An 18,848-nucleotide genomic window follows, 5' to 3' on the forward strand; every position below is an offset into this window, starting at 1 on the left:
TATAAGGTCTCTTACCAAAAACTTAGAGGATTTTTTTTTATTTTTTCCCAACACACATTAGTTAAAGTTGGGCTGCGACATCCTGATCCTGTTGTAGAAACCAGCTCTCTGTCCAGTGTGACACCACCAGATGTTTGGTTTCAGACTTCTATCCCTGAGGAATCCATTGACCATGGCTGGCTATCGGCTCTGCAGTTAGAAGCTGTAACTTACGCTGCACAGGTTAGTTACAAACTTTGCAATAATGGGACATAAAGTAAACCTTTTTTGTTTTGTTTTTTTATCTTCCTGTTCCTGACATTGCATTATCTCTTTTTAAAGCAACACGAAACGTTTCTTCCTAATGGTGAGAGAGCTGGATTTTTAATTGGTGATGGTGCTGGAGTTGGGAAAGGAAGAACCATTGCTGGAATCATATTTGAAAATTATTTGCTAAGTAGGAAAAGGTCGCTGTGGTAAGTGAAATATTTCATAGCCCACTTGTCATAATTTCACTAGATCCTGCCTTAAAGTGTTTGTAAATGCAGAAGGTTTTTTATCTTCATGCATACTGTGCATTAAGATAAAAAGCCCTCCTGTGAGCATCAAATCCCCCCCAATACTTACCTGAGCCCATCTCCATTCAGCGATGTCCATGAGAGCCCTGGCCATCTGGGACTCTCCCTCCTGATTGGCTGAGAAACAGCAGCAGGACAATTTGGCTCCTGCTGCTGTCAATCAAACTCAGCCCATGAAGAGATAGGAGGCAGACCAAACTGCTACTGTGTCTGAGTGGATACACAGAGCCTTGGCTCAGGTGCCCACATAGCAAGCTGCTTGCTCTGGGGGCACTCAACAGGAGGGGGAGGGGCCAGGAGCTCCAGCCAGGGACCCGCGAAGAGGAGAATCCAGGCTGCCCCGTGTGAAACCACTGCACGCAAGTATAACATGTTTGCTATTTTAATAGAAAACAAAAGACTTTACAATCACTTTAAAGCTGAGTCCCAAAAGGCAGTTTTATTTTATTATTTTTTCAACCAGCAAGTTGTACAAAAAAAACTTGACTGATCCTTGAATCGACACACATTGATGTGGGAATCTCTCCCACTGTGCTGTTGAATTCTTGACATTGTGACGCCTCTTTCCTGCCAGAATACACTAATCGGCGTTTGCAGCCAATGGTGTTCCAGCATGCTCGTTTAACAGAAGTCAATCATTAGACTGGCTTCTGTTGACAGCTGTACACAGACTGAAAGTTGGCCGGTTTGTGCCATGTCACATTGTTGTGCACCTTAGACTAAGGTGTCATGTATATGGTGTTGCTAATGGGGGAGAGTTATAGATGTTTTGTTTGTTTTTGTTTTTCTGCAGGTTTAGCGTGTCAAATGACTTAAAGTATGATGCAGAAAGAGATCTGAGAGATATTGGAGCAAAAAACATTCAGGTTCATTCTTTAAATAAGGTTGGTCCAAAAAACTCCCTTAACCACTTATTATTTTATAGATCTTGCGCTAATATTAATTATATTTGTTTTCTATCTCTACAGTTCAAATATGGCAAAATCTCATCAAAACATAATGGAAGTGTGAAGAAGGGTGTTATTTTTGCTACCTACTCTTCTCTGATTGGTGAAAGTCAGTCAGGTGGTAAATATAAAACCCGTTTAAAGCAGCTTCTTCATTGGTGTGGAGAGGACTTTGATGGTGTTGTATCCTTTTCATTGGCTGTATTTCACATATTTTAATCCCCACCCCCACCTTTTTTATTGTATTCATTAGCGATAATTCACAAAATAAGCCACAGTGTCAGTTTTTTTTCCTTAATTCAATTGTAAACAGATTGTATTTGATGAATGTCACAAGGCTAAAAATCTGTGTCCAGTTGGTTCATCAAAACCAACAAAGACTGGTTTAGCAGTGTTGGAGCTACAAAACAAGCTGCCTAAAGCCAGAGTTATATATGCTAGTGCCACAGGTATGTACATTTATGTTGGTAAGAACATAACCTAACACCTCTCTCCACTAGTTTTTATAAAAGCTCGTTGTGTCTTTCAGGTGCCTCTGAACCAAGAAATATGGCTTATATGAGTCGTTTAGGAATTTGGGGTGAAGGTACTCCATTTAGAGAGTTTAATGACTTCATCCAGGCAGTGGAAAGAAGGTAGAATTGTGTTTTTTATATTTTATTTTTTTTCCTTTTTGTTAATATTCTGTGTTGGCAAATGTTTTATGTGACGTTAGATTATGTATGTACAGTATAAGAAATTTTGAATAAAAATGCTTGTTTCGCTCAATTGACAAAATAACCCAAAAGAATAAAATGATGTTCAGTTCTTGGTACCATGTTGTGCCTAGAAAAAGTATTCATACCCCTTTTTTGAAGTTTTCTACATTTTGTCATGTTAGAACCAAAAACTTAAATGTATTTTATGTGATGGACCAACACGAAGTGGCTCATAATTGTGAAGTGGAAGGAAAATGATTGATTTCAATATTTGTACAAAATTTTAAAAAGGTGTGGCGTGCATTTGTATTCAGTCAATACTTTGTAGAACCTCCTTTCACTGTAATTAAAGCTGCAAGTCTTTTTGGGGATGTCTCTACCAGCTTTGCACATTTAGAGACATTTTTACCCATTCTTTGCAAAATGGCTCAAGCGCTGTCAGATTGGATGGAGAGCATCTGTGAATGGCAATTTTCATATCTTGCCAATTGGATTTAAGATTGCCCTGTATTTGGCTCCATAAATCTTCCCATCAACTCTTGACCATCTTCCCTGCTGAAGAAACCTACCCACAACATGATGCTACCACCATGTTTCACGGTGGAGATGGTGTGTTGAGTGATGTGCAGTATTAGTTTTCCACCACACACAGCGTTTTTGCTTTTAGATCAAAAAGTGCAATTTCGGTCTCATCTGACCAGGGCACCTTCTTCCACATGTTTGCTATGTGTCCCATATGGCTTCTCGCAAACTTCAAACGGGACTTCTTATGGCTATCTTTCAACAATGGCTTTCTTCTTTCCACACTTCCATAGAGGCCAGATTTGTAGAGTGCCCAGCCTGTCAGTTTAGGTGGATAGCCATATCTTGGTAGGTTTGCAGTTGTGCCATGCTCAATCCATCATTTGAAAATTGGAAAGAATAGTGATCTGTGAGATGTTCAAAGCTTGGGATATTTTTTTTTAACCTAACCCTGCTTTAAACTTCTCCAATGTTATCCCTGACCTGTCTGTGGTGTGTTCCTTTGCCTTCATGATGCTGTTTGTTCACTAAAGTTCTCTAACAAACCTCTGAGAGCTTCACAGAACAGCTGCATTTATACTGAGATTAAATTACACACAGGTGGACTCTATTTACTAATTAGGTGATTTGTGAAGGCTATTCCACTAGTTTTTAGTTAGGGGTATCAGAGTAAAGGGGGCTGAATACAAATGCATGCTACACTTTTAACATATTTATTTAAAAAAAAAAAAAATTGAAAACCATTTATCGTTTTTCTTCTACTTCACAATTATGTGCCACTATGTGTTGGTCTATCACATAAAATCCTTAAAAAATAAATTTACGTTTTTGGTTGTAACATAACAAAATGTGAAAAATCACAAGGGGTGTGAATACTTTTTCAAGGCACTGTACTTGCTTTCAAGCCCCATTCATTGACTTAAGTCCCTGAAATAATTCTGCTAAAGCCTGCTTTGTGTTGACAAACCTCTGCTGAGTGCTTTTCTGATCAGCTTAGAATTGTGTCTGAATAAATTCAGTCCTATTGATGACTGACTTTGTAGCCTGTAGTCCATATTTACAGCGAGATCTATGAAGTCTGCACTGTTGTGCTACAAAGCAGCACCAATACATGGCATAAGACTATAGCTTTAACCCCTTGGGGACTGGCCACTATACACATGTGGATGGTTCTCTCCCCTATTGTGATGGGACATAATTTACATCCTCCTAGAACTGTTCTCCTGTGCGTGTGCACAAATCTGGCATCGTGCTGTAATTGGACACAGTGGATCACAGGAAAAAGGAACAGAGCCAGTGAGTGGCTCCAATACCATGCAATCACTGACCAATCGCAGAATATAAGCAAAGGCTGCAGTTAGTAGCAGTGTCTCACACACCTATTGCAAAGAGAGCCTGTTGACCATTAAGCCAGCACCAGTTCAATCCAGTACAGTGCCAACAATATAAAAACCCAGCCCACTACTGTCATTCGCCTCTCTTTTACCTCCTGATTGACTCCCCTATGTATGACCTGTACGTTTAATGTACCTAGTGCACAGTGACAAAGCTCCATGTTCTGTTTTAACCCCCACAATGTAGGCATGTTTTTTTAACTTTCAGAAAATTGTGACGCAACATAGATCACCTTGTGGTGTCTACTTTTTCAAGAAGGGACAATTTCTTCTTTTTTTTTTTTTTTTTTTACTGCTCTGGCATTTGCTTTTTAAAAACTGAAGCTTTATGCACTTTTTATTTTTTCTTCTATATAGAACAAGCAAACTCCAGTGGTTATTAAATATCACCAAAGAAAGTTCTATTTGTTTCAGGGAAGATGTTTGTTTTTGTGTAGGAGGTTTAATTGCTCACTTTGTGTACCCTTTTTTTTTTTTTTTTTTTTGCTACCTGCTGAGTCAACCCACCTGCACACATTCATGCATGAGTTAATCAGTGGTCATCAGAATGCTCCCCTCAAGCCTTGGGCCTGGTTCACACTGATGCAGTGCGAGAACCGCAGCGGTTCACACACCACATCAGAATCCAGGCAGTTCACACTGTGCTCTGCGAACCGCTGCTGGTGTCAGTTTAAATTTAATGACATCCCCATATCTGTTCGCAGAACGCAGTGCAAACTGTGGAATCGGATGGCATGGCCCATTTCACACCGCACTGAATTTGCATGTCATTTGTACAGAAATCTGGTGTGATTCCTGGAGAAATCACATACGACCGCGTCAACGTTAACCCAGCCTGAATCTTCCAAGGAACAGGAATAAACGCTTATCTACACTACTGGTTTAGATTTTCAGTTATTTCCTAAAGTAGACTTCTTTCTGATAAAGCCATGGTTGAAGTGACTTCCTTGTTATGTCAAGTGCTGCAAGAATGTTGGTGCACAGATATATCTCTTTTAGTTACCTTCCAGAGGTCTTGAAGGCAGCAAACATGAAGTTAATTTAATATGGTAACTTTCTTCAGTAATAATTTATTTTTTTGTACTTTTTTGTATACCTCAGCCTTCTGTGCCTTTTTGATTGGCTCATCAGTGTGATGGAAGGCCTTGCAGACCAGTTGCTTGGTTTGGAGGCAGTAACGCTGGGTACACATGAGCTGAAAATCGGCATACTTCCAGCCTGTGTTCAACTTCCTGTTCAACAAGCCGATCTCATGACTGGCCTCTGTTGAATGAACATGCTGGAAGCCAGTAGGGGGGGGGGGGGACGACACAATGTTAGTACAGTGATCTCCAGACTGTGCTATTGTGTTCTAACAGTTTGTTTTTGTTTTTTTTTTCGTTCAGCCGCAGGGTTGAATGGAAAAATACTTGGTCTGTACCAGGCTTTAAGCCAACTGTCAACTTCCTAGTGCAAGTCAGTATTCTCTTATTGGTAAGCCCTTATTTTTGGAGTGAAAACTAAGTGAGCTACTCTAGTGAGTACAGCAATCATCGGATTATAGCTAAACTTAAGAACATTGATTGATTTCTAGTGTTTTTCTTTTCCAGGCCAAGCACAGTATTGTACAATATTACATTAACACTGAAACTTTTTTTTTTTTATATAGGGGTGTTGGTGCCATGGAAATTGTTGCAATGGATATGAAACTGCGTGGCATGTATATTGCAAGACAGCTGAGTTTTACTGGTGTGACCTTCAAAATTGAAGAAGTTCCTCTTCGCCACGATTATGTCAAAATGTACAATAAATCTGTGAAACTGGTATGGGGTCTGATTTTATCTAAATATTTTATTTACTGGAGTTTTTAGCACAATTTTTTACTAGAACAATGTGTGCTAGCTTTCCTGCAACCCGTTGAGGTAGTTACAAATTTTATGTAAATGTATTCCTTGTTGCAGTATAAAGCCTGATAACCCAAACCATGAAGTAGGTTATACCTGAACTGCTGCTTTTTGTCTTGGTATTTGGTCATGGTTTTTTTTTTTTGTTTTGTTTTATCTCTCAAGTGGGTATTGGCCAGAGAGCGGTTTCAACAAGCTGCTGATTTAATTGATGCTGAGCAACGGATGAAGAAATCAATGTGGGGTCAGTTCTGGTCAGCACACCAGAGATTTTTCAAATACCTCTGTATTGCATCCAAAGTTAGAAGAGTGGTTCAGCTTGCTCGCGAGGAAATAAAAAATGGAAAGGCAAGTTTTTTGTGTCTTATACTGTAGTTCAATGCATTTGGCCCAGCCAATTAAACTTTTTTTTTTTTTTTTTTTTCTTTTTCAGTGTGTGGTTATTGGTCTGCAGTCAACTGGAGAGGCAAGAACTCTTGAAGCTTTGGAGGAAGGTGGTGGAGAGCTGAATGACTTTGTGTCTACAGCAAAGTGAGTTCCATGTTTAACATTCTGTCTTTTAAGGATATGTACGTAGAACAAACTTCAGGCATAAATTGTATTACTTTTACTAATCGTTTGCTACATCTACCATTCCTAAAGTACTTTGCCCAAAATTAGTTTGTCTGCTTTATTAATTAGACTTTAGAATAACTATATAGGGAGAGTTCCCTCATGTTTTCTAAATCATGCAGGACAGGGCAACAGGTTCATATATTTCCCACTCCCAGCAGCACATAGTCAGCCTTTCTTCACTCCCATGCTGCTACATTTGGCTACTGAGTAGAAGAAACCACATGTAATCTTTGAGTCCCACAAGTCATCTTAGATTGATAATTGACCCTGTTCTGTCAGATGAGCCAAAGCCCTTAATTTTTTACATTAACCTCTCGACATAACACATATATATGCGGCCTCACTGGGCTCGGCTTTTTGCTGTGGGGCCGCATATATGTGTATCTGTTTTGTGCTAGGGGAGCGCCGCACAGCTTGCTCCCAGCACAGAGACTGGGGTTCTCACCAAGAGCCCCGGGTCCCGTACAAAAGATCCGTATCCAGAACTCCCAATTCCGGGTCACCTGATTGCTGTGGTAGCCTCTGGCTGCCACAGTGATCAGTCACTGTGAAGCCTGCCTATCTCTAACGATACATTGTATCTTTCCCTGCTTTTAAGAGAAAAAAAAGCGTGTAAAGAAAAAAAAAAAAAAAAACCTAAATCAAAGTTTCATCTAGGTCAGTGCCAGGGTTAAATTGGTATCAGTATTCGTGTCGGTGTCTGTTTTAAGAAGGATTAAAAAAAAAAGCAAAATGGGCACTATTGTTTCTGTTCTACAGATATGAACAACAAACTATACACGTGGTATTGCTGAGATTGTCAGAAGTGGTGTGGTGTTTTTTTTTGTTTTTTTTTTGTGTTTTTTTTTTTTACTATTTTGGACCAGTTTCCTTTGATAATCAAGAAAAAAAAAATCAAGAGATGCTCATTACCATTTACCGCTAAACCAAAGCCCCATTTGTCCTGAAAGAAACCTAGTATGATCCACCTGGATGCGCAAAGTAGTTGTGGTGATATGTACGGTTTTACTAACGCGTGTCTAAGTTACAAAATTGTGCTTGGGCATTAAGATTTGTTTTACCCTTAGGCGTAAGGGGTTAACTTGTATCTTTTGTTTTTCCTTGGCCTTACTTGATGCGAAGTCCATCTTGGTGTTTTTGTACAATGTTGCTGACAGGCTAATTCGCTAGAATTTGTTTCACATTTACTAATGAATGCATTTTTTTTTTTTTTTTTAAGAGGAGTATTTCAATCTCTAATTGAAAAACATTTCCCTGCTCCTGATCGAAAGAAACTCTTAAATCTGCTAGGAATTGACCTATCAGCACAAAGCAGTAACAATTCTCCCAGAGACAGCCCTTCTAAAGACAGCAAAACAAAGAAGAGGAAAGGTGGGCTATTCTTTCTGCTTTAACCATTTTACTTTTGATATGAGGGCAAAAAATCCTTAATCTCTTTCATCTGTCATGCTGCATGTCCTATCTTGTAGGTGAGGAGCTGTCTCGCGAAGCCAAAAAACCACGAAAAACAGGTGGCCTTGCTGGTAGCAGCTCAGATGAGATGGACAGTGAGTCTGATGCATCTGATAAGGAAGCAGAGAGCGAAAGTGAAAGCTTTAAGTCTATTAGCTCTGGGGATGACGAAGATGATTTTAACCCTTTTAGGGATGAATCCAGTGAAGATGATGAAGATGGTGAGTGCTGCTTTTCAATGGAAAATAAAACCGTGTATATATTGTACGAGATTTCCTTTTTTTTTTTTTTTTTTTCCTTAGACACACTGCCAAAGGAGTCAAAGCAAATACTAAAATGACCTGCTACGGTTGTGTAAAAGCACATCAAACATTTCAGTATTGGTTCCACATAAGTGCAGTATTTTTCACAAAAACTGAAAACATAAAGCCTGATTTCGCTCAGACCACTGCTGGTATCAATCAAAATTGCATTAACTCACTGGATTGACTAAAGCAGTGTTTATTGTACAACAATTTTATGAAAACCTATATTAAAATGGTACCACACAACCCATTACATTCATGCTAAAAAGGCTAAATATCAGCCTTATTTACGCCAATATACCATTTTGTCTCCCCCCACAATTTTTTTTTTTTTTTTTAAATGTATGTGGATAAAATCAGAACTATAGAAACAACTCTTCCCCCTTACTTTGCAGCATCCTTGTATGGGGCCTTGATCCAGTAGGCCTCAGAAAATGGGTCCTGAGAATACTCCCAAAATGTCTGGGGTTGCTTAGGAGAGAATAAGGGACTGCAGTAAAAAGTGTATAGAAGGACCATGTCCATAAATGTGCTGTAACAATGGGTGTTTAGAATACAAATTGTATATTGCGAGCAGTATATGCCATCTTATAATAACCCCGATGAGGGAAAGGTGCAGTGTTTTAGAGTAGGTTAGTTGTTCCAGGCTTGAAAGGTATGGTCCTCTACAATAGCCCACTCAGAGTTGAGCCCATGTACAGGTTTCACTTGATGATATATACTTAAGAAGCCTTCCTCGCACTGTAATGAATGTCCAAACAGTGGCAGGAAGATGAGGTAATAAATCTGCCCAAATATTGATTTACTGGGTATGAAAAGTAGCAAACAGTTTGCATATAGAGTGCTTCACAAACAAGTGTCCATCAAGATAATTGTTTACTTAGCTGGTCTCGCTGCCTGTGGCTTGGTTCTTGTCCCGTTTTTTTATTATTTTTTTTATTTTATTTGTTTATTTTTTTTCAATCCAGCAAGGAGCAACCCCATCTCTGTGTAGGCCACTGGTGGGTCATAGGTTAAAGGTGGATAGAAGCTTGACCTATGCCTGACCAGTTTTGCTGGTCTCTGCCTGCTGCTTCATAGGCTCGGAGTACCAGTATTTGTGTTCATTGCTACGCTACACACAATCTTTCTTCCCTGTTATTGTTGGACCTTTTATGAAAATTTACAGAGATCAAAAAGCATGTCCAAGTGGAAGGAAATCTTTAGGCCCCTTTCAAACTTGTGCGACTTGGGACTTCAAAGTCGCAAGACAAGTTGTACCCCTTGATTTCTAATGAATACCATTCTTATCTGTACGACTTCAAGTCCCTACACTACTTTGGTCCAACTTGAGGGCCATAGACCTCAAAATTACACAGGCATTGCTCCAAGTCGCATCTAAATCACAGCACTTGTAGGTTGGACAAGTGTGAAACGGGCCTTATACTTAAATACTCCCCAATAGTATTTATTGTAAGCTAAGTTCAGCCTTGTGTCCTAAAATGCAAAAATTAGATTTTATACTTTTTTTTTTTTTTTTTTTTTTTTTTTTTTATTTGGCAGTTTCAGTGGCTGTCACGTGACTTCAAACCCACCCCCTTCTGAATCTGAAAGGGCCGCCGATGGGTGTGTTTACTGAAGGCTAGTAGCATCACTTCCAGAAGTCACCCTGCTCTGTAGCCATTGAGCGTATAGACAGGAGGAGCTGATTATAGGTTCCCCTGTTGGTGCGCTCTCAGGAATAAGGATGCTTATGCACCTTCATTCATGAGAAAATTTAAGAAATAAAAAATGAATCATTCACATAGGCTGGCTGGGAGAAGGTCCAGTGCACGTATACACTATAGCTCTGCAGGGCTTTGATTCAAGACTACCTTGGGGAAGGGAACTGGATGCAGGGGGACCGGCAGCATAGCTGGAAGCGCTCTTGGTGTCAGCTCCACTTAATCCATAATGTTCAGTTGGGGTGCTGGAAGTGGGAGAGTTCGTTCCAGCCCTTCTGACAGCTCTCTGCATCCAGACTAGGGCACAGCAAGCAAGGATTCACTGCCTCCTTGTCGTTCAATTTCTGGACTGGATATTCTACATGAGGGTACCCAGCATGTGGCCTTGTATACGTTTAGTAGCTGTCTGCGTGGCAGGCAGGATGTGATCGGCTGCTCATGTTCCCTTTCCCCCAGAGCCTCCAGCCTGCTTGGGACACTTTTTTTTTTTTTTTTTTTTCTGCACGCAGGTCAGCTAGTTGCTTTCGGCACCCTGACTGGACTCCTGGATCATAAGTTACAGTGGGCGTTGTGGACTGTGAGTTGAGCTAACACCCCAGAGCGCTTTGAGCTATGCTGAAAGTTCCTCTTGGATCCAGTTCCCTTCTCCCATGATAGTCTTGATTCGAAGCCTTTTTCTTTGCAGCTAGTGTGTGTGTGTTTTTTTTTTTTTTTTTTATTGATATATTTAGAGTTCCACGATTTAATCGTTGAAGAATCAAAATTGCGATTCTACGCCCCTCCCGATCTTAAAACAGCATTCTATGTAGCAAGTGCAGAAAGTTCTCTGCTCACTTCTGACAGTTGACCAAAAACTGTACTTAGATTAACCACTTCCCGCCCGCCCTATAGCGGATTGACGTCCGGGAAGTGGTTCTGTTATCCTGACTGGACGTCATATGACGTCCAGCAGGATAACATGCCGCAGCGCGCCCCCTGGGGCGCGCATCGCGGCGATCGGTGGAGCGGTGTGTCAGTCTGACACACCGCTACACTGATCTTGGTAAAAAGCCTCCGGCGGAGGCTCTTTACCACGTGATCAGCCGTGTCCAATCACGGCTGATCACGCTGTCAATAGGAAGAGCCGTTGATTGGCTCTTCCTCACTCGCGTCTGACAGACGCAAGTAGAGGAGAGCCGATCGGCGGCTCTCCTGGCAGGGGGGGTCTGCGCTGATTGTTTATCAGCGCAGCCCCCCCGCAGATCACCACACTGGACCACCAGGGATCCGCCACTAGGACCACCAGGGAAGGGGCAACATTTGGATGGCCAGGTATGTACCCCATGGCCATCCACATGTGCCCAGTGTGCCAAATCTGTGCCAATCAGTGCCCACAAATGGGCACTGATTGGCACAATTATGTTGCAGTGATGCACAGCAATGCCACCCTTAGAGGCATCACTGCAAATAAGCAATGCCATCAGTGCCACCCATCAGTGTCCATTCGTGCCCATCAGTGCCCATCTGTGCCAACTATCAGTGCCACCCAGAAGTAACCATCAATGCCGCCTATGAGTGCCCATCAGTGCCGCATGCCAGTGCCACCTATCAGTGCCCATCATCGGTGCCACCACATCTGTGCCCGTCAGTGCAGCCGTATCAGTGCCCGTCAGTGCAGCCATATCAGTGCCCGTCAGTGCAGCCATATCAGTGCCCATCATTGAAGAAGAAAACGTATTTATTTACAAAAAGTTTTAACAGAAACAAAGAAAAACGTGTTTTTTTTTTCAAAATTTTCGGTCTTTTTTTATTTGTTGCACAAACAATAAAAACCGCAGCGCAGAGGTGATCAAATACCACCAAAAGAAAGCTCTATTTGTGGGAAGAGGTCAGTTTAACCACATAAAGACTAAACTAAAGTTAAAATCATTTTTTGCTAGAAAATTACTTGGCTATATATATATATATATATATATATATATATATATATATATATATATATATATATATATATATATATAATATATATATTACATCACATCACATTCACCTATACTATCATATATTAATACAAATATTAAAAATGTTCAAAAAAAGAGAAATTACAAAACAAAATTTTATCCATGCAAAACGTCCAAGTATATGTCCCCACATTTCAGTATCCAAGCATGACGAGAGAGAGAAATATATACTCTCTAGGGTCCCTGCTAAAAAAAATAAATATATATATATATTTATTTTTTTTAGCAGGGACCCTAGAGAGTATATATTTCTCTCTCTCGTCATGCTTGGATACTGAAATGTGGGGACATATACTTGGACATTTTGTTTTGTAATTTCTCTTTTTTTTTGAAAATTTTCAATATTTGTATTAATATATGATAGTATAGGTGAATGTGATGTAAATTAATATATAAGGGGTTATAGTAGTATATGGGTAGTCTGATAGATTTGATAATAGAACAGGTTAACTTGTGGGTTAACATTACTGATTAGCTTGTAAATGGGCATGGAGGGAGCAAGTGAGCTGTTAACCACTGTGTATACGCCCACATGTTTGACTATTTAATCACATGGGCTGCTCAGATGTGCTAGGGAGAAAATGCTCATTATAGAAACTCACTGAAAACTGAGCATGTACAGTAGCTGCCAACACTGCTCTGCAAAATCCCCAACTGTATTCGGGACATCAACAGAAGGTGGAGATGAAAACAGCAGATCAACCAGGTTTTTTGCATAATACAGAAAACGAATCCCAGAGTAGGAACAGCATGTAATACAGCATTTACTGATGGGTGTGTTGTCTTTTTTTTTTTTTTTACGAAGTGGGTTTAGTGACATTTTAAGACTTCGTGTGTAAGGCAGGTTCTTGCATATATATGCTTTTACTCGTCCTCATGAACGTCTGTTTTGGAAATCTTGAAAAAGTGCTGCAGGATTCCATGTTTTGCAGGCCTGCATGGTTCCAGTATGGCAATTCTTGATGTTCACCTGGTGCACAGTTGCTAAACAAACTTTTTTGATTTGCATTTATACAGATCCCTGGCTAATTAGAAAAGAACATAAGAAAAGTAAGGATAAAAAGAAGAAAAAGAAAAGCATTGATCCAGATTCCATTCAAAGTGCCTTATTAGCTTCAGGACTTGGGTCTAAACGCCCTAGCTTTTCATCTGTTAAATCTGTTCCCACAATTGCTGCTTCTAGCCTTCCAGGTAAGGAATGATCACTGCAGCCCTATAGGCAGGCTATTTAGTCTGCAGATGGCTTTTAACAATTTTTTTTTTTCTTTTTTTTTTTTTTTTCCATGACAGCCGTTTCAAGTAGTGCTTTATCCACAAACTTTAATACCAGCAACAGTTGTGTCACTAGTCAAGATTCAGTGGAAAGGGCCCAGCAAATGAAAAAGGAACTTTTGGACATGCTGGATGAACTGGCAGAAGCACTTCCTCCAAACACATTGGATGAACTTATTGATGAGCTTGGTGGTCCTGATAATGTAGCAGAGGTAGTTAATGCAACCGTTTTTTTTCTTTTTCTTTTTTTTTTTTGTAAAACACTCATCTCAGCTTTTTATGTACAGTAGATGTCTAATTTAAAAAAAAAAAAAAAAAAATAGCCAGCAGAACTCCTGCTACTCCCAGATTGCCTCAGTTTTTTACTAGGAGGATATTCTAGGGCACATGTGTCAAACACAAGGCCCACGGGTTGAATCCGGCCTGCCAGGCGATTTCACGTGGCCCTCACACCCCGGGCTTTTTTTTTTTTTCAGACAGAACCCTGCACACTGTGCATAGCACATTGCTAAACCCTGCACCTGTATGTAGTGCACAGCACACTGCTAAACCCTGCACCTCTATGTAGTGCACCCCTGCACTCTGCACACCCCTGAACTTTCTTTAGTGAATTGTGGGGGAACTCAGCAGGAGGGAGGGGCCAGGAGCACCAGCGAAGCATCTGAGAAGAGAATCTGGGCTGCTCCGTGCAAAACCACTGCACAGAGCAGTTAAGTATAACATGTTTGTTTTTGTTTTTTTCCTTTAAATACAAAATATCTTTAGACATTTAAAAATATAAAATTAAAATAGTATTGTTTCTTCCACCAATAAAGAGGACAATATTGTCCATGGGGAGATTTCCCTTTGCTTCCTGTCTCATTGCCAAAACAGAAAGTGAGAGTCAATTCCTACAAATTAAAAAAAAATCCCCCGGGGGGGCTTGTTTACAATGGCTTGTAAACAAGGGAACCGGGAATAATGAAATGGTTGTTTCTGGTTTCCATACCATATCTGGCTCCCCAATCGCTCTGGAAAGCCTGGTAAAAGTAGTGACGGGAGGGTAGTTAAACAATCTTCCGCCGCCTGTAAAAGTAAAGCTAGCAGCTAAATAGCCACTAAAATTACTTTTACAATGTGCAGAATCGCCTGACCTAAAAACAATACCAGAATCGTGACACTAGCTGCAGTCATGATCCTGGTATAACTGCTTCTATACCAGGACATATATGTGCGTACGGTATTGAAGCAGTTAGTGGTTCTAAAGCCTTAAAGTAGTTCCACCCAAAAGTGGAACTTCTGCTTATATGCTTCCCCCCTCCGATGGCTCATGGGGGGAACGGGGACTCGTTTTAACAGGTCCCATTCCCTACTTCGGGGGGACGGGCCGCTGGCCGATCTCCCGGAGGTATGGCAGCACACCCCTGCCGATGGGTCAATTAGAAAGCGCAGCGTGCTTCACGCTTACGCAGTAGTGAACCCGAAGGGCTTCACTGCCTTGTTCCCTTACCAGGAATGACGGCGACAGCACTCGGGAGTCGATCCGGAGATCCCCTGGGGTGCCGACATCGCGGGCTCCCTGGACAGGTAAGTGCCCTAATAAGTCAGCTACAGTATCTGTAGCTGCTGACTTTTTATTCACCCAGGCTGGACCACCTCTTTAAGGTTTTCGCCGCGTGTAGTAAAACATAGTGACACACACCCCTCCTCCTGTCTAGCTCGCCTAGCGCCCTGTAGGCTAGTTTTGGGCTGGCAGCGCATGGTCACGGGGCACGCCCCCCCCCCCCCCCCCCGTAAATGATGTGGTCGGTGCTGGGGATGGGGCTGTCAGAGATTGGGAGGGGGTTTGCTATCACTTCCTACTTGACAAAAAATAGGCCTGGGCATTTTAGACTGAGCCTCCCATTTTTTAAAATTACAAATGAGCACTTCCGGTTTCATAATACTTATCTGCTCTGTGTAATAATTTTGCACAGCGCAGCCTGGATCCTCCTTTTCTTGGGTCCCTTGCCAGCGCTTCTGCCTCCTCCCTGACCAGTGCCCCCCAATAGCAAGCCATTTGCTATGGGGGGGCACTTGTGTTTGCTCGCTCCGAGTCGCTATCTGTGTCCATTTGATACACAAAGCAGTGGCTTGGCACTGCCGCCTCACTGACTGTGACAGCAGTGCTGTGTCTCAGGCAATGAGGAGAGGTCTGGGAGAGCCGCTGTTCCCATGCGCAGCGCTGGAACAAGATTGGGCTCAGGTAAGTATTAGGGGGTCAGTGGGAGGGAGCAATACACTGAAGGTTTATTACCTTCATACTATGAACGAAGGTAAAAAAACCTTCTGTCTTTACAACCACTTTAACTCTTTTGTGGAGGGGGGTTAATTCATTTACAATGGTATTTTGTAATATGCAGCATGAAGGGGGTTAATGTACTGCCACTGGTCACTGACACATTAGTGACCAGTGCTAATTAACCCCTTTGTGCTGCATTAGTGGCACTGAGCTGCACGGTTCTGGCTTTTTTTCTTTTTTCTTAGAATAAAGATCGCTAATTGGGCTGACTTTACGGTTTAGTTTTAATTCATAGAAGTGTATTTTTTCCCAAAAAATTGCGTTTGGAAGACCGCTGCGCAAATACAGTGTGACATAAAATATTGCAAAACCGCCATTGTATTCCCTAGGGTCTCTGCTAAAAAAAAAAAAAATTATATATATATATATATATATATATATATATATATATATATATATATATATATATATATATATATATATATATATATAATAATTTTTTTTTTCTTGCAAAAAAATACTGAAACTTTGTAAGAAACAACATGGACAGTGTTTTTTTTTTTTTTTTTTTTTTCTTTTTTTTTTTTTTTCTTTTGACAGAATTCTCTATACTTGTTGCATGATTAAATCAGGAAATTATAGCGAGGGGGGGTTGGTTGAATTGATCGCGATTTTTATTTTTCAATCGTGCAGCTCTAGTGTCAGTGTTTATTAACCCCCGTCACCTCATTGCTGCATATTACAGTAGGCTATTAGCCATTGTGCTCACTCCCTTGCAGTGCACATGGGTTCTGGCTACTCGCAGGCCGCACTAGCAGCACTATATTTTCTTGAATCATGACATCATTCCAGCTGGGACTAGGAAGCTCCTGTCAGACGCAGATCACTCCACCTGACAGAGAAGTGACTGAAAGATCTGTGAATGCAGGAGCGCACTGGGCACTCTCACCGCTCCACTGCAGCTCTGCAAGTAACACAAGTAGTACAATGTGTAGCGACAGCTCCAGTGTCACCCCTCTGGCTGGTGTCAGCGGCTCCCCCCTAGTGATGCCACTGGCTGTCAATCAAATGTTGTGACAAGGCAGCGGGTGGTGGGCCCGAGCTACACGATCTGTGTTTGTTGTACAGCTTGAGCTACACATTTCGTGTCTACTTTAGCCATCTGGCCCAGGTAGATATAGTAACTCTGGCCTGATCAGACTCCTGGCAGATGTTCTGTGGCCTTGTCCAGATCTTCACTCCTAAGGACTGGTTTCACCTCCTGCTTCACAGTTACTGGCTTTAACGGCATGGCTAACTGTTGGCATCACTGACTCTGTAATTTCCCACGCTGCTAAATACTAGGAATTCTTCTTCCCACAAGGTCTATCACAAGGTCTATCATTGCACATGGAAGGCATACTTAATTGGGTACAAAGAAAAACGTTTATCTTGCGTTCAATGAGTGATACAGGTTCCATCCCTCTAATCATGCTAGTGGTACTGCTTTTCCAAACCTTAAAAGGGGTTGTCTGGGGGGGCGGGGGGTGTCCAAATCCTTTTATAGGTGGCAGTATTGCCCAACAGCCTCAATGAACTGTAAAAGTGAATATTACAGAGATTTGGTACAGCTAATATATTAACAATGATGTGCAAAAAGGTACTTGCTGTATACTGTTGAGCTAAGATCTTGTTCTTTTCCCATAAAGATGACTGGCCGGAAGGGCAGGGTGGTCAGCAACGATGATGGAAGTATATCATATGAGTCCCGATCGGAGCTTGATGTTCCTGTAGAAATTCTTAATATCACTGAAAAGCAAAGATTTATGGATGGTGAAAAGGTAGGTATTACCGGCAGTGTTGGTGGTGTGTTTTTTTTTTTTTTTTTTTTTTTTAAGTGTTGACTGTTTTAACGGTGAATTGTTTTACAGAATATAGCAATCATCTCAGAAGCTGCCAGTTCAGGAATATCCTTACAAGCTGACCGCAGAGCTAAAAACCAGAGAAGAAGGGTACACATGACCCTGGAATTGCCTTGGAGTGCAGACCGTGCCATTCAGCAGTTTGGTAAATTCAGAATCCCTGGAGGTGGTAGAATAATTTCATCTTCAGGGCCTATTAACTGTAACCGCTTGCCACCCAGTGCACGACGATATACGTCGGCACAATGGCATGGCTGAGCAAATGGGTGTACCTTTATGTCCCCTTTAAATTGCGGGCTAGTGGGCGCGCGCCCTGCGGATTCATTGATCGCTGGTGGCCCGCAATCATGACACGGAGCGCTAGAGCGGAGAAATGTAAACAATGCATTTCCCTGTTCTGCCTAGCTGTCATCGGGGGCAGTGATCTGTCAAGTTCTAGTGAGCCCATTCCCCTACAGTTAGAACACACTTAGGGAACACAGTTAACTCCTTGATCGCCCCCTAATGTTTAACACCTTTCCTGCCAGTGTCATTTACACACTAAGCAGTGCGTATTTATAGCACTGATTGCTGTATAAATGTCACTGGTCCCAAAATAGTGTCAAGTGTCCGCTGCAATGTTGCAGGCACGATAAAAATCGCAGATCGCCGCCATTACTAATATTAAAACAAAAAAATTCGTAGACACCATAAATCCACTATTTTGCAGACGCTATAACTTTTGTGCAAACCCAGCAATATATATGGTTATTGCGTTGGCTTTTTTTTTTTTTTTTTTTTTACTGAACTGGACAGTCGAACAGTGAATTGTATAGAAACTTGCGTACATCGTCAAAGAGTAGACTTGCATGCAGAATAATGCAACTTGTTACTATTAAGATATAACTAATACATGTCTGTGCCGCATTCACAATGTGGATTCCTGAAGAAGCACGTACTGCATTATTGAAGCTGGAAGGAATTAGAAAAGAAGAATTTGGGGCATTAAGAAGCAGTCCACTCATCAGACAGCTTAGTCTAAAGTTTTAGGCTCCTTTCACACTTGAGCGATCCGAATTGTGGGCAGAATCGCGGTTCTAATCGCAAACCTAATGGCACCCTAACTGCGGCACAATAAATCGTGCTGCAATTGTGGCAAATCACAACATGCGATGCTGTAACTCAAAAGAAGCTTCTGCTCCTTTTTTGAGCGACAAGCCACAATTTATGGCACCAAAATCAATGTCATCGCACAAGTGTCCCACAATTTCGAATTGTGGACTGAATAGCGGCCATTCTGATCGCTCAGGTGTTAAGCCACTAAGTGATCTTTATATCATCCCCTCTGTCACATAAAAAA

The 18,848-nt window shown here is 41.3% G+C and overlaps 1 protein-coding gene across 3 annotated transcripts in view; it reads left to right on the top strand.

The window, feature by feature from the left end:
* Positions 1 to 18,848, top strand: part of SBNO1 (strawberry notch homolog 1) — an 82,865-nt gene that overhangs the window by 30,788 nt on the left and 33,229 nt on the right. For all 3 annotated transcript variants that reach the window (XM_073627185.1, XM_073627201.1, XM_073627193.1), the window contains 15 exons: positions 62 to 222; positions 322 to 455; positions 1,351 to 1,441; positions 1,526 to 1,687; positions 1,818 to 1,953; positions 2,034 to 2,139; positions 5,767 to 5,920; positions 6,167 to 6,349; positions 6,435 to 6,532; positions 7,836 to 7,987; positions 8,086 to 8,289; positions 13,094 to 13,267; positions 13,367 to 13,560; positions 17,297 to 17,428; positions 17,519 to 17,654. In XM_073627185.1, the coding sequence (XP_073483286.1) occupies positions 62 to 222; positions 322 to 455; positions 1,351 to 1,441; positions 1,526 to 1,687; positions 1,818 to 1,953; positions 2,034 to 2,139; positions 5,767 to 5,920; positions 6,167 to 6,349; positions 6,435 to 6,532; positions 7,836 to 7,987; positions 8,086 to 8,289; positions 13,094 to 13,267; positions 13,367 to 13,560; positions 17,297 to 17,428; positions 17,519 to 17,654 (2,217 nt within the window). The remainder of the gene's footprint in view (positions 1 to 61; positions 223 to 321; positions 456 to 1,350; positions 1,442 to 1,525; positions 1,688 to 1,817; positions 1,954 to 2,033; positions 2,140 to 5,766; positions 5,921 to 6,166; positions 6,350 to 6,434; positions 6,533 to 7,835; positions 7,988 to 8,085; positions 8,290 to 13,093; positions 13,268 to 13,366; positions 13,561 to 17,296; positions 17,429 to 17,518; positions 17,655 to 18,848) is intronic.

This window comes from Aquarana catesbeiana, linkage group LG01, assembly GCF_042186555.1.
Source record: "Aquarana catesbeiana isolate 2022-GZ linkage group LG01, ASM4218655v1, whole genome shotgun sequence".
Classification (NCBI taxonomy): domain Eukaryota; kingdom Metazoa; phylum Chordata; class Amphibia; order Anura; family Ranidae; genus Aquarana; species Aquarana catesbeiana.